General features: G+C 38.2%; 1 protein-coding gene across 1 annotated transcript; it reads left to right on the top strand.

Moving 5' to 3' along the window:
• Positions 1–6,996: 6,996 nt before the first annotated feature.
• LOC128775008 (coiled-coil domain-containing protein 7-like) lies at positions 6,997–23,643 on the top strand. The gene is made up of 5 exons (XM_053895359.1): positions 6,997–7,109; positions 7,694–7,804; positions 19,831–19,941; positions 20,279–20,416; positions 23,519–23,643. The coding sequence occupies exons 2-5, from the start codon at positions 7,723–7,725 to the stop codon at positions 23,641–23,643; spliced, it is 456 nt and encodes a 151-aa protein (XP_053751334.1). The 5' UTR covers positions 6,997–7,109; positions 7,694–7,722.
• Positions 23,644–24,809: the final 1,166 nt, after the last annotated feature.

Below are 24,809 nucleotides of genomic sequence, written 5' to 3'. Positions count from 1 at the left end.
AACAGAAAGGGAGGCAAACCATAAAAGACTCTTAAATACAGAGAACAAACTTAGGGTTGATAGGGGTCCAAGGTGGGGAAAATGGGTATGGGCATTAAGGAGGGCACTTGTTCAGATGTGCACTGGGTGTCATATGTAAGTGATGAATCACTGGAACCTACGCCTGAAGCCAAGACTACACTGTATGTTAGCTAACTTGAGAACAAAAAGACAAACAAACAAAAAAGCAAAAAACAAACAACAAAACAGTATGCAAGGGTTCCCTTTTCTCCAAATCCTTACCAACACTTATTTCATGTCTTTTTTATAATAGCCATTCTAAAACATGTGAAGTGATATCTCTTTGTAGTTTTGATTTGCATTTACCTGATGATTACCTTTTTATGTACCCGTTGGCCATCTGTATTACTTCTATTGGAAAAAAATATCTATTCAAATCTTCTGCCCATTTCTTAATTGGGTTGTTTGATTCTTTGCTATTAAGTTGTATGAGTTCTTTATATTTTTGAAATTAACCCTTCATATGATATATGACTTACAAATATTTTTCCCGATTCTATACATTGCCTTTTCATTTTGTTGATGGTTTCCTTTGCTAAGCACAAGTTTTTTATTTATTTATTTATTTTTTTTTTTAACGTTTATTTATTTTTGAGAGAGAGAGACAGAGCATGAACGGGGGAGGGTCAGAGAGAGAGGGAGACACAGAATCTGAAACAGGCTCAAGGCTCTGCGCGGTCAGCACAGAGCCCCACGCGGGGCTCGAACTCACGGACAGCGAGATCATGACCTGAGCCGAAGTCGGCCGCCCAACTAACTGAGCCACCCAGGCGCCCCAAGCACAAGTTTTTGAGCTTGATTTAGTCCCACTTGTTTATTTTTCCTTTGGTTACCTTTACTTTTTGTGTCAAATTCAAAAATCATCACCAAAAATTGTGTCAAGGAGCTTTCCACCTATGGTTACTTCTAGTAGTTTTATGGTTTCAGGTCTTACACTCAAGTCTTTAACACACTTTGACTTTATTTTTGTGTATGGTGAAAGACAGTGGCACAGTTTCATTCTTTTGCATATGACTGTCCAGTTTTCCCAGCACCATTTTTTGAATAGACTACATCGAATATTTTTGGTTCCTTCATCATACATTAATTTACCATGTTTGCATCGGTTTATTTCTGGGAACTCTATTCTGACCCATTGATTTATGTGTCTGTCCTTATAGCAATAGTGTTTTGATTACTATAATTTGTATATAGTTTGAATCAGGAAGTGTGGTGCTTCTACCTTTGTTCTTTCTCAAGATTGCTTTGGATATTTGAGGTTTTGTGGTTCCATATAAATCTTAGGATTGTTCTGTTTCTGTGAAAATACCATTGGAAGTTTGATAAGGATTGCATTCAATCTCTACATTGCTTTTGGTAGTATAGACATTTTAGCAATATTAATTCATATAATCCATGAGCATGGACTATAATTCCATTTATTTATGTGTTCTATTTCTTTAATAAATGTCTTATAATTTTCAGTGTACTGGTATTTCACCCCCTTGGTTACATTTCTTCCTAGGAACTTTATTCTTTTGGATGCTATTGTAAAAGACATTGTTTTCCTAATTTTACTTCTTTCTGCTACTCTATTGTTAATATGTGTAAATGCAACTGACCTTCGTATATTGTTTTTATATCTTGCTACTTTATTGAATTTATTAGTTTTAACTATTTTTTGGTGGAGGCTTCAGGCTTTTCCATATATAATATCACATTATCTACAAATAGAAACAGTGTTATTTCTTTCTTTCCAGTTTTGGATGCTTTGTATATTTTTTCTTATTTAATTGTTTTGGCTAAGACTTCCAATACCACATTATATAAAAGTGGTGAGAGTGGATGTCCTTGTCTTGTTCCTGATCTTAGAGAAAAAGCTTTCAGCTTTTTATCCTTGAGTATGATGTTAGCTGTGAGCTTTTCTTATATATGGCCTTTGTTGTGTTGAGGTGAATTCTTTTTATACTTAATTTATTGAGAATCTGTTATGAAAAGTTGAAATTTTGTCAAATGCTTTTTCTGCATGTTTAGATTATCATGTGATTTTTCTTATACTTTTCTCTTTAATGTGGCATATCATAGTGAATTATTTGCATATGTTGAACTATCCCTACCTCCCTAAAATAAATGCCATTTGGTCATGATGCACGATCTTTTTAATGTGCCATTGAATTCTGTTTTCTATAGATTTTTGCATCTATGTTCACCAGGGATATTGGCCTATTGTTTTGTGGGTTTTTTTGTGGGATCTTTGGCTTTGGTATCAGGGTAATGCTGGCCTCATAAAAAGAGATTTCAGAATTTGCTATGAGTGAATGATTGTGTTTATAAGTTGAACTCCGAATCACCAATGTGATGGCATTAGAAGTGAGGGCTTTGAGAATTGCTTGGGTCATGAGGGTAACGCCCTCATGAATGGGATTAGTGTTCTTATAAAAGAGACCCACAGAGATCCTTCATCCCTTCTGTCATGTAAGGAATAGTGAGAAGGTGTAAGCTGAGTCAGGAATGGGTTCTCACCAGAACATAACCCTGCTGCATCTTTGATCTTAGACTCCCAGCTTCCTTAACTATGAGAAATAAATTTGTCTTGTTTACAAGCTACACAGTCCATGGTATTTTGTTATATCAGCCCAGATGGATTTAAATAGAAATGTTCCCTTTACACACACACACACACACACACACACACACACACACACACACACACACCCCTTGCCTCTCTCACTATGTGTGTGTGTTTAAGAAGGGTTGGTATTAATTTTTCTGCACATTTTTGGTAAAATTCACCTATGAAGTCATCTGATCCTAGAATTTTCTTTGTTGAGTGCCTTTTGATAACTCTCAATACGTTTATTTGTTACTTACCTATTTAAGCTTTCTATTTCTTCTTGATTCAGCCTTAGTATTTTGTATGTTGCTAGGAATTCACCCACTTCTTCTATGGTGGCCCAATTTGTTGATGTTTAATCGTTCATAATATTCCATTATAATTTTTAAAAAATTTCTGTGACATCAGAAGTAATAGTCCTCATTTGTGATTTTATTTGAGTCCTCTCTTTTTTCTTAGCCTAGTTATTGGCTGTCAATTTTATCTTTTCAAAAATCCAACTCTTAGTTTAGTGATTTTTTTATTGTTTTTCTATTTTTATTTATTTATGCCCTAACTTTTATTATTCCTTTCCTTCTACTAACTTTGATCATAATTTGTTTTTCTCTTTCCAGTTCTTTCAAGTATAAAGCTAAGTGTTTTTATTTGAGAGCTTGATCTTTTAGCTGCCTTCAAATAATCAAGCTATGCTTATTCCTTCAGTGTTCTAGGTGAGGAGAGATAGAAGTGGGCCTCAGGGATCATCATGAAAGGATTTTGAAGCCTGAAACTCACTTCTCTCTTTTCCTCATGGGAGAAATTGTGAATGAAGGCATCTCTTTCAGTGCAGAGCTCTGATGGCTTGGTAGAGGAGTGATACAGATAAAGTGAAGTCATTTTTCTTGCCCTTTTTAAAATTATTTTTTTAACTTTATTTATTTTAAGAGAGACAGAGTATGAACATAGATGGGGCAGAGAGAGAGAGAGGGAGAGGGAGGGAGGGAGAATCTGAAGTTGGCTCTGCACTGTCAGCACAGATCCCAATGTTGTGGTCAAACTCATGAAACTGTGAGATCATGACCTGAGCCAAAATCAAGAGTTGAATGCTCAGCCAACTGAGCCACCCAGGTGCTCCTCTTACCCTTTTTAATATGGCTGTTTTAGGATGCTATGCTTCACTGGTGTGGTGGAACCTCTCAACCAAACTCTGGAGCTCTCATAAATGTATTTTATCCATAGATGGTTGTTAAATCAGTGTTAAGTGGAATTCAGGGCAGAGACTTCTTAGTCTGCCATCTTGCTGATGTCACCCTCTAAATCATTTTAAATTAAACTCATCAAAAGATGTTTTCTTTTATTCATGAATCAGTATTTGAGCTTATATTTTATAGCAATTTTACATTTTAACCTAAATCGTGAGTACTCCAAAATAGCTACAGAATAAAAGACAAATTATTAATAACTTTTGTTTTTTTTTTCTCTAGTCTTAAGACTATTTCATATCCATGGGTTATACACTCAGTATTTGCCAAACCATATAACAGGCCAAAAATAGTCTCTTAAAAGTATTGCACCTTTCATAGGAGAAGGGAAGTTAAGATAAGATAAAAACAGAGAGGGAGGCAAACCATAAGACTCTTAAGTACATGGGGAGCCTGGGTGGCTCAGTCGGTTGAGCGGCCGACTTCAGCTCAGGTCATGATCTCGCAATCCATGAGTTTGAGCCCCGCGTCGGGCTTTGTGCTGACAGCTCAGAGCCTGGAGCCTGTTTCAGATTCTGTGTCTCCCTCTCTCTGATCCTCCCCCGTTCATGCTCTGTCTCTCTCTGTCTCAAAAATAAATAAACGTTAAAAAAATTAAAAAAAAAGACTCTTAAGTACATAGAACAAACTGAGGGTTGATGGGAGTGGGGAAAATGAGTGATGGGCATTAAGGAGGGCACTTGTTGGGATGAGCATGGGGTATTACACATAAGTGATAAATCACTGGATTCTACTCCTGAAGTCAAGACTACACATATGTTAACTAACTTGAGAATTAAAAAAAAAGGAATTGTACCTTTCAGCTGACTCCAGAAGATTATGGTACCAAAGGCCAATGAGCACCTCTGGCTTCTAGCAGTATCCTTCTGCCATAGGCTCTAAACACTGAACTGAGAGGTTACTGAGAACTATAACCCAAACACAAATGTGAGTCAAAAACTCACTCTGGGTACAGAGTGGGTGGTGTGTTGGAGGGCCTCTGAGTCATTCTATGATTATGTCCTACTCAAGGATAGAGACCTTTGTGGTATCCTGATATATGAATTCCATCAAGATGATCACATGATGATCATGATGCCAAAGCACTAGTAGCTGAAAAGTCCTACCAATTGTTGGGCCTCCTTTGTATTTATTGGGGCTTAGAGATACTAAAAGCTTAGCAATTATCTCTTATAGAATGAAACACACTGCCCCTTCCCAGTTTAATCCCAGAGATTTTACTTGGTTACCAGGTCCTTGTGCTTTTTTTTTTTTTTTTTTTGTATTAATGGCCCAGTCTTGTTACCACATGTGAATCCATGTGCCTTCTGTCTTTGTTGGATAGTACCCTTGTTTAGATTCAAAGGAGGGTATCAGTATTTGTATAGGGTATCAGTGTATAGTGGAAAGCTAGTGTTTTATGTGGGAGTGGGACTTTTTCCAGGTCATGGCCTGTGGAAAGACATTACATGTGTATTGCAACTCACTACATATATGGCAAACTGATCTTGAGCATCCATGTGGATAAAAATGTTGAAAGGGACATTTGAAATATCAATTACTTTATATATATTTCCCTCTGCTTAGGCAATGACCTGCATGACAGTAATGATATTGAATAACATCATTGCACAGGGCTCCATGATTGCATTGCATCTCTAATAGTCAGTTGAATCTCCAGACACAAGGGGCTTAATCCACAGGCTAGATAGGACTACTGAATGGAGAGATAGTCTCATGGAAAACTTGTGCTTCATTAAGCTCAGAATAAGGAAGCTGTCTCTTTTTCTCCTCCAAATAGTTGCTTTGGTAGTTAAAGGTGCTAGGCAGTAGTAATCTGTTAGGTTCAGAGTTTTCTACATGAGGTCTCTGAAATGGTCACAATTGCAGGATTTCCTGTCATAGCTTAGGGATAAGGGAGAGGGGCTGGGCATGCACAGGTATATAAACATATATATCAACAACACATTCAGTAGTGGAGTCCATAACAATAGGGTTTGGGGTGGTGGTGGCTGAAGGGATATACCTATAGTTGGTTGCTTCAAATCCAACACCAGAGAGTATTATCTGTTACTCCTTCATCTTGGTCCAAAAGGCCCAAGAAATACAATTCTTCCTCACCTCCCCAATGAACTGTGACTTTGCCAAATGCCTCCATGTTACCAATGGGGTCATAGGGACCTTGGCCTAACACATAGTCTTGTTTATTTTTTAAAGTTGAGAGATCTGAGTAAAAGTAGGAGGTTGTTCTCTGATTCATCTTAAGATTCACTGGGAGGCCTGGAGGGACTATGTGGACTTTAGTGGGGCTCTGTGTTATGCCCCAGTGACCATTATCTGGTCACAAGTATCTGATGGAGAGCTTTTTAATCTCTTCCTGGAGACCCATTGTTGAGTAACAAGACCCATAGATGTCTTTGGGAAAGACTTTAACCAGGTGGTCCGGGAGTAAGTACTCACTTATCATTTGTACATCATTCTGGCTGCTAGTGAAAAGTTGGTATCTTGCTAGTAGTTGCCTTTTCTTTGCTTGGAAGTTTTTAAGTTAAGATCTGGATTGTTCCATGAACCAGCTGACATCACCTTGTAAGGAGGTTTAATTGAGCTAGGTAACCAGTGAGAGTTGCAAGAATGAAATTAGATCGGAGTCCGGTAAACAATCTCATCATTTACCATGCTCTCTCCTAATTGTTGAACCAAGGAACTATCAGGTGGCTTGCAGAGCACCTTGTAGGTGGTTGTAAAAGTGGTCCAATTTTTTTTTTTTTTTGGTAGAGAACTCACCTTATTTGGACCAAACCAGTTCAAGACCAAATAGTAGCTAACTAAGGAAGGAGAGCGTCTCAGGTATTAATGTTGTTTCTTCCACTTGACCCCTTCTTCATCTTTCTTAGGCAAAGTGGCCACTGAAAGACTTCCTGAATGAGGGAGTCTGTAGTGACACACTTCACAAAGTGCCACTGTCCCTAACTACATTTAATAAGATTACTTCCTTTATGCTGGAGGCAAACTATTCATGGTTTCTTTGGGTCCCTAGGCAAAGTAATCCTGAGGGTCCTACATTCTTTTTCATTAAACATGAGAAAAATTCACTGCATTATAAGTTGTCATCAGCACCAGAGACATGCTTAGATCTAGTAGTCATTGTGTGCAATCTACATGAAGGGTCTACACAACTTTTGATGACAATCTACTTTATTTTCTGGTTTGTCTTTCCTGTGTTTCTTTTTCTAAAGGTAAGTATATATTTTCTTTTTATTTCCCATTCTTTTTTTTCCTAAAAGCATACTTGATAGCTTCCATTTGCACTTTTTCCCAAATAAACTTACCTCTTAGCAATCCCTTAAAGTTGGGATATAGTAATTTTTAAAATTACTTTAGAGCCACATGTGTAACTCTTTGTACCACATTATACATCATAGTTGATATTACTTTGTTATTTAACCAATCTCATATGCTTATATATTTGGGTGCTTTTGAGTATCTTATAATTACAAATATGGTGTAATGAATAATATTGTATGCGTGCATTTATATTGTTTGGGCTATGACTATATATATTAACCTAAACTATAAAGAATCCAAAGCAAGTAGGAACTAATATAAAATATATTTTTATGACAAGAAATGTTTATGAAATAATGAGACTACTTCAACACACACATATTAAAATTCTTCTCATCATAAAATCCTAGGTCTAGCATTATGGTAATAAAAATGAGAGAAAATAATGCTATATACTTGTTTTAAGTGTGATCTCTAGAGATTTCAAATAGAACTGTTTTTCTGTTTAATGAACTAAATGTATCTCTTTATGTAGATAATGATGATGTACCAGATAAAAACCTTATGCTTAAGCATCAAGACTCAAAGTCAGAAACAGAAATGCAAGTAAAGAAACAAAAAACTTCCCAAGGTGAAGCATTCATTAGTAAGTAGAATAATTATAGATAAATCTAAATTATTTTAAGTTATATTCATCAAATCTCTTTACTTTGGTTCATGAATATGTATTTGAACATATATTTTATAGAGATTTTTACACTTTGATTTAAAGTATGATTACCCTAAGATAGTTAAAGAACAAAAACAAAAGTATTGATAACTTCTGGTTGGAATTGCTTGTATTGAGACTATTTCACAGTCATGAGTCATATGTCAGTATCCACTGAAGCTCAATAATAGACCACTAATTATTTCTTAAAGGGTGTATATTTTTCACCTAGCTACTGCTAGAGATTATGGATTCAAAGGTCCAACAGATGCCTCTTATCTGTGGCAGTGTTTTTCTTCCTAAAGTTCCAACTGACAAAGAGAGACATTGTTGAGATCTGTAACTCGAAAAGCAAAATGGATCAGAGGAGCCTAGGGGAAGGGTTGCCTCAGTATGAGGGCTTCCAGGTCATTCTTCTGGTTGTGGATCCATTAAAAGTAAATGACCTTTCTTATAATCCCAGTGATAGGGGGCATTGAGCATGCAAGTAAGTGAATAGTTCCATCAATTATCAGGTATCCTTTATAATTGTTGTAGCATAGAGGGCCAAAGCCAGTTTCCTCTAATGGGATGAGACACCATATCTCTTGTACATAATGCCTAGGAATTTCATTTGGGTACTAGGTTCTTGAACTTTGTAATAATGGCCCATCAAGTTACCACCTGTGCATCAGCAAGGTGTCTAGCCCTTGGTTTTGGTTAGTTCCTTGTCTGGAACCAATATAATGATATTATCAATAACATAGAAAGCTATTCCTCCCTCTGGTAGTAGGATATTTTCCAGGTTATGATCTATGCATTGGTGACAGATCAAAAATTTAGATAGATTTGTGGAGGGATATGAGTGATGAGTTGTACCCATTCTACACAAGAATGAACTGATACTAATAATTCCCAGCCAGAGGGATACTGAAAAGGGTTGCAATATCAATTGTTGCATAACAAGTTCCCACACTGTGGACAATAGTTTCTACGTCAGTCAGTGTCAGATACTGCTAGTACCAAGGACTGTCCTTTGTATTGAATGACCAAAATCAGTTGAGTATGAACTCAAGGCCAGATGCACAAGCCAATTTATTTATTGAATGGGGACATAGTTTCCAGGAGATTTTGCTGTCTTAAGATCAGCAAAGAGGGAAATTATTTATCTTATTTCCCAGGAAGATTTTTGGGAGACAAAGGTGCTAGGTGCTGGCAATTAGGTAGGTTAACTGTTTTCTTATGCTCCCCTAAAATGGCTCTAACTGCAACAATTTCCATCAGGGCTTGGAAGAATGTGAGTGCAGTTTCTTATAGACAATATATCTCTAACACATATCTCTAATACATTTATTTTCTGGGGCCATAACAATGGAATTTTTTGTTGACCCAAGAGGACCTTGTCTGTTCTGGATAATAGTTCCATTGGTGTTGGCCTCAGACCCCAAACCAGACAGCATTATTTGTGTTCCTGTCATCCTGTCATCCTGATTTCAAGAGTTGTGATTACAGCCACTTATGTACCACTATTCAAAAGACATTAAAAAATGCATTTGTCTACCATTTCCCAGTTAACTTCTTCCTTAGCAGAGGTCCTCATGTGTCCACTGGGTATATTGGGATGTGGCCTATCCCCTTGTATTTTTCATTTTTGAAAGGCAAAAGTTCAGAGTAAAAATTGGCTGGGCTTTCTGACTCCTGTCAAGATTCACTGGGAGGACATTTGGGCTCTTTACATAATTTGGCTATTGTTGATAATGCTGCTATATACACTGAAGTGTATGTATCCCTTCAAATCAGTATTTTTTATTTCTTTGGGTAAATACCTAGTAGTAGTTAGTTCTATTTTTAACTTTTTGGGGAACCTCCATACTGTTTTTCAGAGTGGCTACACCAGTTTGCATTCCCACTAGCAGTGTAAGAGAGTTCCTTTTTATCTGCATACTTACCAACATCTTTGTCTCCTGTGTTGTTAATTGTAGCCATTCTGATGGGGTGAGGTAATATCTCATTGTAGTTTTGATTTATATTTCCCTGATGATGAATGATGTTGAGAATATTTTCATGTGTTAGCCATCTAGATGTCTATTTTTGGAAAATGTCTATTCATGTTTTCTGGCCATTTTTTAACTGGATTTTCATTTTTGGGTGTTGTCATTTATAATTTATTTATATATTTTGGATACCAACCCTTTATCGGATATGTCACTTTTAAATATCTTCTCTAATTCTGTAGATTTCCTTTTAGCTTTGTTTATTGTTTCCTTCACTGTGCAGAGACGTTTTATTTTGATGTTCATTTTTGCTTTTGTTTCCTTGCCTCAGGAGATGTATCTAGTAGAAAGCTTCTATGACCAATGTCAAAGAGGTTCCTACCTGTGTTCTCCTCTGAGATTTTGATGGTTTCATGTCTCACATTTAGATCTTTAATATATTTTGAATTTTTTTTATGTGTGTTGTAAGAAAATGGTTCAGTTTCATTCTTTTGCATGTTGCTCTCCAGTTTTCCCAAAACCATTTGTTGAAGAGACTATTTTTCTGATTGGATATTGTTTCCTGCTTAGTTGAAGATTAATTGGCCTTATAGTTGTGGGTTCATTTCTGAGTTTTCTATTCTGTTCCATTGATCTATGTGTTTGTTTTTGCACCAGTGAATATACTGTCTTGATCACTACAGCTTGACTAGTGAATGAATAAAAATGTAACACACACACACACACACACACACACAGACACACACACACACACACACTGAAATATTACTCAGCCATAAAAAAGAATGAAATCTTGCTATTTGCAATGTCGTGAATGGAGCTAGAGAGTATTATACTAAGTGAGATAAGTTATTCAGAGAAAGACAAATACCATATGATTTCACTCATATGTGGAATTTAAGAAACAGATAAACATGTAAAAAAAAAGGAGGAGCAAACAATAAATCAGACTCTTAATTATAGAGAACAAACTTAGGGTTGCTGGAGGGGAGGTGGGCTGGGAGATGGGTTAAATGGGTGATTAGGGGCATTTGTGATGAGCACTTGGTATTGTATGTAAGTAAGTGATAATCACTAAATCCTATACATGAAACTGATATTAACTGTATGTTAACTAACTGGAATTTAAATAAAAGTTTGGAAGAGAAAAAAACATTGTAAGGAGTAGAGTGATAACACTTGTTTTTGTCAGAGTAACTGTCACCATGTATACCATAGTGGTACAGACCCTTGAGTGCTCCTGAATACTACCTGTCCATGAGTACCTTTGTAAAGAGTCCTTCAGTCTCTTCATTTGAGAACCCACTGATGGGCAACTGAACTTATATATCTCGTCTAGAAAACCTTTGCTTATCTTGTCCAGGTTTAGCTGACCAATTACCATTTGATATCACTTTTTCTGCTGGTCAATAGTTGCTACCTTGACAGAACTATTCCATGCCCACTTCTGTGGGCAACATGGCTGTTGCCCAGTCTCTCCAAGGAGTTTTGTATTTACAAGCCCCACAGATGCTAGTCTCCCTCAATAAGTTTAAAAAGATTATCTCCTGTATTATTGAGGGGAACTACCCAGTCTCTAAGGTCTCTTCAGGTCACTGGATCAAGTGACCCTCAAGACCCTACATTCTTTTTCCCTTTAAGAACATATCTCAATAAATTAATGAGTCGTAGGCTAACTATTACAAGGAGGGGTTCTTAAAATTAACAGCATTGAATGCAACTCAGCATGCTAGATCTCTGATAACTTTAGGTCCTATCACCAGAGGACCAAAGGCAGTAGCCAAGGTATTGCTTCCCTAGCTTAGAGTTCATCTGTTGAATATCTAATTTGACCACTCACTGTGTGTTTTGGCCAGTGAATTGAGAGGTAAATAGAAGGACCATTGTTCATGCTCAGAATTTAATAGTAAAGTATATGTAAATAATACAATAGTACTCTCCTGGAGAGCCCCCATCAGTGTCCACTAGCACTTCTGGAGATACATTGTCTTGTCTGATGCTGTGCCCTGTAGGACCCTATGACTTTTGTGAATGATCCAGTTGTATCCCTCAAAAGAGTCTTGTAGACTCACTAGCACCTCCCAAAGTTCTCCTTCCAGAATTTTACTTTATTGTTGACTATGCCAATTTGTCAGAGAAAAAGCTGCCAATTTTGACTTCATCAATTTAGATAGCAAACCCAACTGAAAGTAACAGTTAAGCTTTTATTCACTTACTACAATAGTATAAACAAGAGTCTAAATAGGAAAACGTCTTTCATTTACTCCACAGAACCAAACCAGCAAAGGGTCAGATGTATCAGTACAGATGGGAGTGAAGTTTGGGGGAAGATAATCTCATAGCTGAAGAAGCCCCAAACAAAAGGTTCTGGTCTGTTTTTTAATCCAGGAGCCTTGCAAATATTGATGTAGGATGACTAGGAGTACAGAAGTCCTAAATACTGAGTTGAAATCAGAAAGGTATCTTTAAATATCCCTAGTAAAGTGGACTATTGAGAAGTGCCTAAAAAGTACAGTGTATTAGCTGACTCCTCCCTTTTTCACAAGAAGGCCTCTAATGGAGGCACCTGGCATGGAAACAGAATGCATAAGAGCATGTCATGGATGGGTCTTAGTCTTTGACTGCAACTACCTCAAGTGTCTGGCATTCACAGGCTGTGCATTAAACTTGGTGTGGGTGGTAAATTCCACTCCCCTTCCCCTCTGTGAGTACTGCCAGGTAGAAACTTTGTAATTGTCTATGATTGGGCCTAAAATGTCAAATGTAGGATTTTGGCCTGGAGTTGGATTCCTATATATACATATGTATATATACACATACACATATTTCTACACACATACACATATGTGCACATATACATGCATATACACATGCAGAGACATATTTAGATAGCAAGCCAAATTGAAAGTAACAACTAATTTCTAAATTAATTTAGAAATCATGAGTTCTCATGGACATCTTAAATTTCAGTCCATCCCCTCAGTACTTGTTCTTCCCTTCCTTTTTTTCATATGCAGATGTTCTTTCTTTTATAGTGTGAACCTGACTCTGAACAACCATATTAATTTGCTCATCCCTACAACGTTTCTGAAATTATTTCGGAATTGCTTAGTATATGCCACTAGAAAAATAAACCTATTGAAAGATTCTGTTATATGTTTGTAGTCTGCCCCCTACTCTCTTGTTGAAGAATGAGGGTTTATGTTAAATAACATATTGCTGAATTACTTAGATTAGTACTTTTTCTTTCTAAGGTTTCTTTCCATTTTAGTTGTCTTATACTTGACCTTATTTCAATTTTTGGAATATGCATAATGTGATCGTACTTCTAAATTAGAAAATAAGTAAAAAGGTATACTTAGAGATTACCATTCCTTCCTCATTATTCCCCTCACATCTTATAGTTGATCATTTGTATTTTTTCTTACATGTTTTCTGTGTTTTCTGTTTTAAAGGTAAGTATCTATTTTGCTCTCTCTTTTTTTATTTTCCTTCTTTTAAAATCATTGTCCCCATTTCTGGTTTCTTTTTTCCACGTAATATTATCTCCAGGAAATTCTTATAAGTCAGCTTATAAAGATCTTTATCACATTACTTATGAGATTTTATACCATGCCATAGTTCATAGAATTATATCTTATTCAGTCATCCATACTTGAACATTTATGTAATTTTGTATATTTTTCAATTAAAAATAATGTAGAGATAATGTACATATATTTTTAATTTAATTTTATTAATATTTATTAACATAAAGTATAAATAACACAAGAAAATTAGAGGCTAATATAAATATTTAATGCAAAATATGTTCTTGAATTAAGGAGATAGCTCCAACAATTACCCATTAAAACCCTTATCACCTTATTCATGTCAGAATTCACATTATAGTGATGTATTTATAATTGTTTATGTGAAAGAAAATGCTGCTATAGACTATTCCTAAGTTTGAAATTTAGGAATTTCACAATAGTTCTGTTTTGTTAAATGGTTATTTATTTATTTATTTATTTATTCATTTATTTTTTTAATATATGAAATTTACTGTCAAATTGGTTTCCATACAACACCCAGTGCTCATCCCAAAAGGTGCCCTGCTCAATACCCATCACCCACCCTGCCCTCCCTCCCACCCCCCATCAACCCTCAGTTTGTTCTCAGTTTTTAACAGTCTCTTATGCTTTGGCTCTCTCCCACTCTAACCTCTTTTTTTTTTTTTTTTTTTTCCTTCCCCTCCCCCATGGGTTTCTGTTATGTTTCTCAGGATCCACATAAGAGTGAAACCATATGGTATCTGTCTTTCTCTGTATGGCTTATTTCACTTAGCATCACACTCTCCAGTTCCATCCATGTTGCTACAAAAGGCCATATTTCATTTTTTCTCATTGCCACGTAGTATTCCATTGTGTATATAAACCACAATTTCTTTATCCATTCATCAGTTGATGGACATTTAGGCTCTTTCCATAATTTGGCTATTGTTGAGAGTGCCGCTATAAACGTTGGGGTACAGGTGCCCCTATGCATCAGTACTCCTGTATCCCTTGGATAAATTCCTAGCAGTGCTATTGCTGGGTCATAGGGTAGGTCTATTTTTAATTTTCTGAGGAACCTCCACACTGCTTTCCAGAGCGGCTGCACCAATTTGCATTCCCACCAACAGTGCAAGAGGGTTCCTGTTTCTCCACATTCTCTCCAGCATCTATAGTCTCCTGATTTCTTCATTTTGGCCACTCTGACTGGCGTGAGGTGGTATCTGAGTGTGGTTTTGATTTGTATTTCCCTGATAAGGAGCGACGTTGAACATCTTTTCATGTGCCTGTTGGCCATCCGGATGTCTTCTTTAGAGAAGTGTCTATTCATGTTTTCTGCCCATTTCTTCACTGGGTTATTTGTTTTTCGGGTGTGGAGTTTGATGAGCTCTTTATAGATTTTGGATACTAGCCCTTTGTCCGATGTGTCATTTGCAAATATCTTTTCCCATTCCGTTGGTTGCCTTTTAGTTTTGTTGGTTGTTTCCTTTGCTGTGCAGAAGCTTTTTATCTTCATAAGGTCCCAGTAATTCACTTTTGCTTTTAATTCCCTTGCCTTTGGGGATGTGCTGAGTAAGAGATTGCTACAGCTGAGGTCAGAGAGGTCTTTTCCTGCTTTCTCCTCTAAGGTTTTGATGGTTTCCTGTCTCACATTCAGGTCCTTTATCCATTTTGAGTTTATTTTTGTGAATGGTGTGAGAAAGTGGTCTAGTTTCAACCTTCTGCATGTTGCTGTCCAGTTCTCCCAGCACCATTTGTTAAAGAGACTGTCTTTTTTCCATTGGATGTTCTTTCCTGCTTTGTCAAAGATGAGTTGGCCATACGTTTGTGGGTCTAGTTCTGGGGTTTCTATTCTATTCCATTGGTCTATGTGTCTGTTTTTATGCCAATACCATGCTGTCTTGATGATGACAGCTTTGTAGTAGAGGCTAAAGTCTGGGATTGTGATGCCTCCTGCTTTGGTCTTCTTCTTCAAAATTACTTTGGCTATTCGGGGCCTTTTGTGGTTCCATATGAATTTTAGGATTGCTTGTTCTAGTTTTGAGAAGAATGCTGGTGCAATTTTGATTGGGATTGCATTGAATGTGTAGATAGCTTTGGGTAGTATTGACATTTTGACAATATTTATTCTTCCAATCCATGAGCAGGGAATGTCTTTCCATTTCTTTATATCTTCTTCAATTACCTGCATAAGCTTTCTATAGTTTTCAGCATACAGATCTTTTACATCTTTGGTTAGATTTATTCCTAGGTATTTTATGCTTCTTGGTGCAATTGTGAATGGGATCAGTTTCTTCATTTGCCTTTCTGTTGCTTCATTGTTAGTGTATAAGAATGCAACTGATTTCTGCACATTGATTTTGTATCCTGCAACTTTGCTGAATTCATGTATCAGTTCTAGCAGACTTTTGGTGGAGTCTATCGGATTTTCCATGTATAATATCATGTCATCTGCAAAAAGCGAAAGCTTGACTTCATCTTTGCCAATTTTGATGCCTTTGATTTCCTTTTGTTGTCTGATTGCTGATGCTAGAACTTCCAGCACTATATTAAACAGCAGCGGTGACAGTGGGCATCCCTGTCGTGTTCCTGATCTCAGGGAAAAAGCTCTCAGTTTTTCCCCGTTGAGAATGATGTTAGCTGTGGGCTTTTCATAAATGGCCTTTATGATCTTTAAGTATGTTCCTTCTATCCCGACTTTCTCAAGGGTTTTTATTAAGAAAGGGTGCTGGATTTTGTCAAAGGCCTTTTCTGCATCGATTGACAGGATCATATGGTTCTTCTCTTTTTTTTTGTTAATGTGATGTATCACGTTGATCGATTTGCGAATGTTGAACCAGCCCTGCATCCCAGGAATGAATCCCACTTGATCATGGTGAATAATTCTTTTTATATGCTGTTGAATTCGATTTGCTAGTATCTTATTAAGAATTTTTGCATCCATATTCATCAGGGATATTGGCCTGTAGTTCTCTTTGTTTACTGGGTCTCTGTCTGGTTTAGGAATCAAAGTAATACTGGCTTCATAGAATGAGTCTGGAAGTTTTCCTTCCCTTTCTATTTCTTGGAATAGCTTGAGAAGGATAGGTATTATCTCTGCTTTAAATGTCTGGTAGAACTCCCCTGGGAAGCCATCTGGTCCTGGACTCTTATTTGTTGGGAGATTTTTGATAACCGATTCAACTTCTTCGCTGGTTATGGGTCTGTTCAAGCTTTCTATTTCCTCCTGATTGAGTTTTGGAAGAGTGTGGGTGTTTAGAAATTTGTCCATTTCTTCCAGGTTGTCCAATTTGCTGGCATATAATTTTTCATAGTATTCCCTGATAATTGTTTGTATCTCTGAGGGATTGGTTGTAATCATTCCATTTTCATTCATGATTTTATCTATTTGGGTCATCTCCCTTTTCTTTTTGAGAAGCCTGGCTAGAGGTTTGTCAATTTTGTTTATTTTTTCAAAAAACCAACTCTTGGTTTCGTTGATCTGCTCTACAGTTTTTTTAGATTCTATATTGTTTATTTCTGCTCTGATATTTATGATTTCTCTTCTTCTGCTGGGTTTAGGCTGCCTTTGCTGTTCTGCTTCTATTTCCTTTAGGTGTGCTGTTAGGTTTTGTATTTGGGATTTTTCTTGTTTCTTGAGGTAGGCCTGGATTGCAATGTATTTTCCTCTCAGGACTGCCTTCGCTGCATCCCAAAGCGTTTGGATTGTTGTATTTTCATTTTCGTTTGTTTCCATATATATTTTAATTTCTTCTCTAATTGCCTGGTTGACCCACTCATTCGTTAGTAGGGTGTTCTTTAACATCCATGCTTTTGGAGGTTTTCCAGACTTTTTCCTGTGGTTGATTTCAAGCTTCATAGCATTGTGGTCTGAAAGTATGCATGGTATAATTTCAATTCTTGTAAACTTATGAAGGGCTGTTTTGTGACCCAGTATATGATCTATCTTGGAGAATGTTCCATGTGCACTCGAGAAGAAAGTATATTCTGTTGCTTTGGGATGCAGAGTTCTAAATATATCTGTCAAGTCCATCTGATCCAATGTATCTTTCAGGGCCCTTGTTTCTTTATTGACTGTGTGTCTAGATGATCTATCCATTTCTGTAAGTGGGGTGTTAAAGTCCCCTGCAATGACCACATTCTTATCAATAAGGTTGCTTATGTTTATGAGTAATTGTTTTATATATCTGGGGGCTCGGGTATTTGGCACATAGACATTTATAATAGTTAGCTCTTCCTGGTGGAAAGACCCTGTGATTATTATATAATGCCCTTCTTCATCTCTTGTTACAGCCTTTAATTTAAAGTCTAGTTTGTCTGATATAAGTATGGCTACTCCAGCTTTCTTTTGGCTTCCAGGAGCATGATAAATAGTTCTCCATCCCCTCACTCTCAATCTAAAGGTGTCCTCAGATCTAAAATGAGTCTCTTGTAGACAGCAAATAGATGGGTCTTGTTTTTTTATCCATTCTGATACCCTATGTCTTTTAGTTGGCGCATTTAATCCATTTACATTCAGTGTTATTATAGAAAGATATGGGTTTAGAGTCATTGTGATGTCTGTATGTTTTATGCTTGTAGTGATGTCTCTGGTACTTTGTCTCACAGGATCCCCCTTAGGATCTCTTGTAGGGCTGGTTTCGTGGTGACAAATTCCTTCAGTTTTTGTTTGTTTGGGAAGACCTTTATCTCTCCTTCTATTCTAAATGACAGACTTGCTGGATAAAGGATTCTCGGCTGCATATTTTTTCTGTTTAGCACACTGTAGATATCGTGCCAAGCCTTTCTGGCCTGCCAAGTTTCAAAGGAGAGATCAGTCACGAGTCTTATAGGTCTCCCTTTATATGTGAGGGCACGTTTATCCCTTGCTGCTTTCAGAATTTTCTCTTTATCCTTGTATTTTGCCAGTTTCACTATGATATGTCGTGCAGAAGATCGATTCAAGTTACGTCTGAAGGGAGTTCTCTGTGCCTCTTGGATTTCAATGCCTTTTTCCTTCCCCAGTTCAGGGAAGTTCTCAGCTATAATTTGTTCAAGTACCCCTTCAGCACCCTTCCCTCTCTCTTCCTCCTCTGGGATACCAATTATGCGTATATTATTTTTTTTTAGTGTATCACTTAGTTCTCTAATTTTCCCCTCATACTCCTGGATTTTTTTATTTTTCTTTCTTTCAGCTTCCTCTTTCTCCATAACTTTATCTTCTAGTTCACCTATTCTCTCCTCTGCCTCTTCAAGCCGAGCCATCGTGGATTCCATTTTGTTTTGCAATTCGTTTAAAGCGTTTTTCAACTCCTCGTGACTGTTCCTTAGTCCCTCGATCTTTGTGGCAAGAGATTCTCTGCTGTCCTGTATACTGTTTTCAAGCCCAGCGATTAATTTTATGACTATTATTCTAAATTCACTTTCTGTTATATTATTTAAATCCTTTTTGATCAGTTCATTAGCTGTTGTTATTTCCTGGAGATTCTTCTGAGGGGAATTCTTCCGTTTGGTCATTTTGGAGAGTCCCTGGCGTGGTGAGGACCTGCAGTGCACTTCCCCTGTGCTGTGGTGTATAACTGGAGTTAGTGGGCGGGGCCGCAGTCCAACCCGATGTCTGCCCCCAGCCCACTGCTGGGGCCACAGTCAGACTGGTGTGTGCCTTCTCTTCCCCTCTCCTAGGGGCGGGATTCACTGTGGGGTGGCGTGTCCCGTCTGGGCTACTTGCACACTGCCAGGCTTGTGTTGCTGGGGATCTGGCGTATTAGCTGGGGTGGGTGGGCAAGGTGCACGGGGGCTGGAGGGGCAGGCTTAGCTCGCTTCTCCTTAGGTGATCCACTTCAGGAGGAGCCCTGTGGCAGCGGGAGGGAGTCAGATCCGCTGCCGGAGGTTTGGCTCTGCAGAAGCACAGAGTTGGGTGTTTGCGCGGAGCGAGCAAGTTCCCTGGCAGGAACTGGTTCCCTTTGGGATTTTGGCTGGGGGATGGGCGGGGGAGATGGCGCTGGCGCCTTTGTTCCCCGCCAAGCTGAGCTCTGCCGTCCGAGGGCTCAGCAGCTCTCCCTCCCTTTGTCCTCCAGCCTTCCCGCTTTCCGAGCAGAGCTGTTAACTTATGACCTCCCAGACGCTAAGTCGCGCTTGCTGTCGGAACACAGTCTGTCCGGCCCCTCTGCTTTTGCCAGCCAGACTCGGGGGCTCTGCTTGGCCGGCGAGCCGCCCCTCCGCCCCGGCTCCCTCCCGCCAGTCCGTGGAGCGCGCACCGCCTCGCCGCCCTTCCTACCCTCTTCCGTGGGCCTCTGGTCTGCGCTTGACTCCGGAGACTCCCTTCTGCTAATCCTCTGGCGGTTTTCTGGGTTCTTTAGGCAGGTGTAGGTGGAATCTAAGTGATCGGCAGGACGCGCTGTGAGCCCCGCGTCCTCCTACGCCGCCATCTTCCGGAACCCCCCGTTAAATGGTTATTTAAAAGCCTCTCTTTATGTAGCTCATGACAACATAACAGATGAAAATCCTGTGCTTGAGCCTCAAGAGTCAATGTCAAAAACCCAACTTCAAGTAAACAAACAAAAAATTGCTAAAGAGGAAAGAGTCACTAGTAAGTATAATAATCATACATAAATATTTTAAATTAATCATATCAGAAGATTGTTTTACTTTGGTTCATGAATATGTATATGAGCATATATTTTGTAGAAAATTTATAGTTTGATTTTTAATCTGAATATCCTAATTGGAGAAGAAAGTCAAAGTATTCATAACTTTTGTTGGTTTCTGCTTGTAAGACAATTTCACATCCATAAGTCATGTGCTCAGTATCCACTAAGATCCAAAGACCGACCAGTAGTATCTCAAGGGGTATACATTTTAGGAAGATTTTGGGTTCAGTAACCCACCAGTCACCTCTGACTTGTGGCATTGTCCTTCTGTCATAGAACTCAAATTGGTAGATAAGGTGTTGAGATCTGTAACTCAAAAAGCAAATGTGGATCAAAGGAACAAACTAGAAGGGTTGTCTGAGAGGCCTGTTGGAGGATCCGTAAGGCATCCGTTTGGCTGGGACCCACTCAAAGGTAGAGGCCTTTTTGGTAAAATTATAGATGGGTATCATTGAGATGTCTGCATAGGTAATGTGAAAGTTCCAGAAGCCAAATAATCCCACTAATTACTGGGTCTCCTTTGTATTTTTTGAGTAGAGAGAGAAAAAAAAGCTTTACCCCTTAGAACTTGGAGTGAGACAATGTAATCCTTTCCATTTTGCCCCCATATTTTGCATGAGTATCAGGTTCTTGTGCCTTGTTTATATTAATGGTATAGCTGTGTTGCTGCATGTGGGTTATTACAGTATTCAGTCCTTGTTGGGTAGTACTCTTATCGGGGTCCAGTGGAGAATGTCATAAATATAGTGGAAGGTTAGTACTTGATCGGGGGCAGGGCTTTTTTTCCAGGTTATGGGCTTATGGAAGGACATCAAGGGTATATTATAACCCATTACACATAAGGTAAACTTGTGATCCTAATTACCGGTGTTGAACAGGAATGCTAGAAAGGGCATTTATGATACCAGTTGCTGCATACCTGTTTCACTCACCTTGGCCAGTAAACTTCTATGAAGGTCACAATTCCAAGTGACACTAGCATCCATTTCTGTACTATGGTGTTGAGTGATGTTAATAAATTGAGTCTCTAGCTACCCAAGGCCTTACACACAGACTGAAAGGGTTTATGAATAGAGAAAAAAATGTCATGGACAACTTTGTTTTATTAAGCTCAGCAATGAAGGTAATTTTTTTTGTTTCCCTAAGTAGTGTTCTTGGATGGCAAAGGTGCTAGGCACTGGTAGCTTGGTAGGCTTATAGTTTTCCATATACCAAATTAAAATGGCCCTAAACTACATCAGTTGCCAGTAGGGCTTGGGGAGGAAAGGAGTGAGATGTACATAGAAAATACATCTATACAAATAATGCATTCAGTAATGAAAGCCATAACAGTGGAGATTTTTAGTGGCCTGTAAGGACACACCCATAGTTGAGTTTGGATAAAGGTCCCATTTAGTATGCTCAGCCCCAAAACAATTGGACCTTATCTCTTTTCCCCTCATCCTAGTGTCAGTAATTATAGGGATCACATTCATATATGCACCAGTATCCAAGAGGCCTAGAAATGCAATTCTCACCCATCTTCCCATTGAACCATGACCTTGGCATACACCCTCATCCCCAGATGGAGATATAGGAATCTTGACCTAATTCTCATTGTTGTTTATACTGAAAGCTCAAAGTTTGGGTAAAAGTAGGTCATGGGGGAGGAGAGGCCTCTGGTTATCCCAAGATAAACTAAGAAGTGCAGAAAGAAGAGCACTTGTGTTAGTCTTAGATGTCATCATCATTTGGCTTCTAGTGGGGCTGTGTGTTGGGTGACCTATGGATCACTATCTGGCCATGAATCCTTGTTGGAGAGTCCATTAATGTCATCCCTGAGGCCCCATTGTCGAGTAACCAGACTCAGAACTTTCCTTGGGGAAACACTTAATCAGATTGTTTAGAAGTGGGTTCCTGCTTAACATTTTTATGTTACTCCATTCACTAGTCAAACATCGTTATTTCACATTAGCTGGTTTTTCCTTGCCCTGAAATCTGTCAGTTAAGAAGATTCAGGTTGTCTTGTGAACCAATTGACATCACCTTATAAGGAGGTTTAATTGTGCTAGAAACCAGTAAAGGTGGTACAAATGACCCTGGAAATCTGAGTCTAGTTAACAATCTCCTAATCTGTTTACTGTGCTTGCCCCCCATTGTTCAACAAAAGGACCATCAGAGTAGCTCATTGTGGCTCATCTTTCAGGTGGCTATAAAAGTGATCCAAACAGTCTTTCTGGTCTAAGGACACTCAATATTGGTGGGCCAGACTTGAGAAAGGAGCTGAGGACCAAGTGTGTCTAGGGTTTACATTATTGCCTTCCCTGCTTCCTTTTCTTCCTTGGTCAAGTGGCCACTGTCAGGGCACTCTGAATGAGTGAGTCTGCTGTGATGCATCCCCTCACTAAATTTCATGAGTTACCTTCTTAACGATGGAGGCAAACTACCTCATACTCTATGCTCTCCTCAGCTCACTAGCAAAGCAATGTTGAAGGATTTGTATACTTGTTCATTAAAAATGAGTCTCAAATATATACTACATCATAGACTGTTCCTCAGTGCGAGGGACATGCCTAGCACTATCAAAAGTTATTTAGTAAAATTCAACAAACATCGTCCACAGTGACTTTGGAAAAAACTAAAAAACTACTTTTTTTTTTTTTAATTTTTTTTTTAATGTTTATTTATTTCTGAGACAGAGAGAGACGGAGCATGAGTGGGGGAGGGGCAGAGAGAGGGGGACACAGAATCCGAAGCAGGCTCCAGGCTCTGAGCTGTCAGCACAGAGCCTGACGCGGGGCTTGAACTCCCAGACTGCGAGATCATGACCTGAGTCGAAGCTGGACGCTCAACCGACTGAGCCACCCAGGCGCCCCACTACTTTTTTTTTCTGATTTATCTTTCATGTTTAATTTTGTAAAGGTAAATATCTATTTTTAAATTTCCTTTCTGTTATTTCCTAAAAGATAATGTACTAGATACCCTTTCTACCAGTTTTTTTATTCCACTTAACATTATATCCTGGACATTCCTCCATCAGTTTGATGGGATCTTTTCTTCATTTCTTTTAGAGTTGCATGTACAGTTGTTTGGATCATACTATGTACCATAATTGATATTACTATAGTTTCTAGTATATACCTTAGTTTATTGAACCAATCTCCTGTGTTTGCATATTCATGTGGTTTTGAATATTTTGCAATTACAAATATGCTGTAATGAATAATCTTGTGCATATATATTTTCATTCCTTCATCAATGATTATGTTTTAATTTAAAGTATTAACAGAAATAAAAACTCAATTGAGACATATTTGAGAACTATGAATGTTAATGGAATAATGAGACAGTTTTAATACATCCATTAAAAACTCTTCCCACCATTTTCATATTGGACCTATAATTATGATAATTTACTTATAACTTTTTAAAAATGAGAGAAAACTTTGCTGTGCATTTGTCAACATTTTGAAAGCCTGGAATCTCACAATATTTTTGTTTTTCCATTTACTGGACTAAATGCCTCTCTTTATGTAGCTCATGATAAAGTACCTGGAAATCATGATCCTAAAGACTCAATGTCAAAAACTCAACTGCAAGTAAAAAAACAAAGAGCTTCCAAAGGGGAAAGATTCTATGATAAGTATGGTAATTATAGATAGCTTTAAATGAAATTCATTGGAAGATCATTTTTCTTTGGTTTATGAATATTTGTTTCAGTATATTTTTTATAGAAATCAAAGCTTGACTAAAGTTAAGTACCCTAAGATAACTATAGAACAAAGGGAGAAGTATTGATATTCTTTGTTGGTATTTCCTATCCTATGGTTATTTCTTGGTGAAGGGCAACCACTCAGTGTCCGCAAAGGCCCTGTAACTGGCCAATAATATCTCTTAAAGAATGTGTACCTTTCATCTGTCTCCTGGAGATATGGGTTTGAAAGACCAAAGGGGTACTTCTGACCTATGGCAGTGGCCTGCCTTACCTTCTTTCAGGGAGAAGAGATTTTCCTGAGTTCTGTAAGTCAATGAGCCAAAGAGATTAGAGGGGCTCAGTGTAAGGGCAGACTTGTGACCTGTTGGAGGGACTCTGGGGCATATTCTTGGTCATGGCCCTACTGAAAGGAACTGGCCCTTCTACTTATCCCACAGATAGGCCATCACAGACCCTAAATGGGGAATATGAGAGTGTAAGTAACTGACTTGTCCCATCAATTGCTGGGCTTTCATTTGTTAAAGTAGAGAGGGACAAAGCTGGGCACTCTTCTCTGAAATGAGATGTCATGCCCCTTACAGAGCATGTTGAGGAATTCTATTAGGGTACCAGGTAACTGTACCTTGCTGTAATACTAACCTCACTGAGTTGTCATTTGTGGATCTGCAGGACAATCAGTATTTGTTTAGTTGTGTCCGTGTTGGTAGGTGTCATCAATAGAGTGGAAGTCTATTGATTTCTCTGAGAGTGGGACTTTTTCATGTCACCATTTGTGTGTTGATGGCAGATATTCAGAGAATTTTGACAGCCTTTTGGAAGTATAGTAGTGGCATATGACAACCCAATCCCCAAAGGCTACTGATTATGATCTTCCACAATAAAGGGATGCTCAAAAGGGCATTCATAATAGCAATTGCTGCATCCCAAGTTCCCTCAAATTTGGACATAGACTGTAGCACTGTCACAATGTAAATACCATAGTTGTAAAGTCTGTACTACAACATTAAGCTGCATAAATCAGTTGAGTCTCTATACACCCAAAGTTGTGAGCACAGATTGACTGAATTATTAGATAGTTAAATAGTCTTATGGAGAATTTTCATTTCATTCAGC

This window comes from Panthera pardus, unplaced genomic scaffold, assembly GCF_024362965.1.
Source record: "Panthera pardus isolate Hobbes unplaced genomic scaffold, ASM2436296v1 HiC_scaffold_6, whole genome shotgun sequence".
Classification (NCBI taxonomy): domain Eukaryota; kingdom Metazoa; phylum Chordata; class Mammalia; order Carnivora; family Felidae; genus Panthera; species Panthera pardus.
Note: the sequence above shows the minus strand (reverse complement) of the source record. Positions and strands in the feature narration are given on the sequence as shown.

Excerpts from the sequence above, each read along its gene's own strand:
- LOC128775008 (XM_053895359.1), top strand. The coding sequence starts at position 7,723 with ATGCTTAAGCATCAAGACTCAAAGTCAGAAACAGAAATGCAAGTAAAG. Across the intron at positions 19,942-20,278 it reads TAAAGAGGAAAGAGTCACTA|AACTCAAATTGGTAGATAAG; the intron begins GTAAGTATAATA and ends CTTCTGTCATAG. Across the intron at positions 20,417-23,518 it reads TGGCTGGGACCCACTCAAAG|CTCATGATAAAGTACCTGGA; the intron begins GTAGAGGCCTTT and ends CTCTTTATGTAG.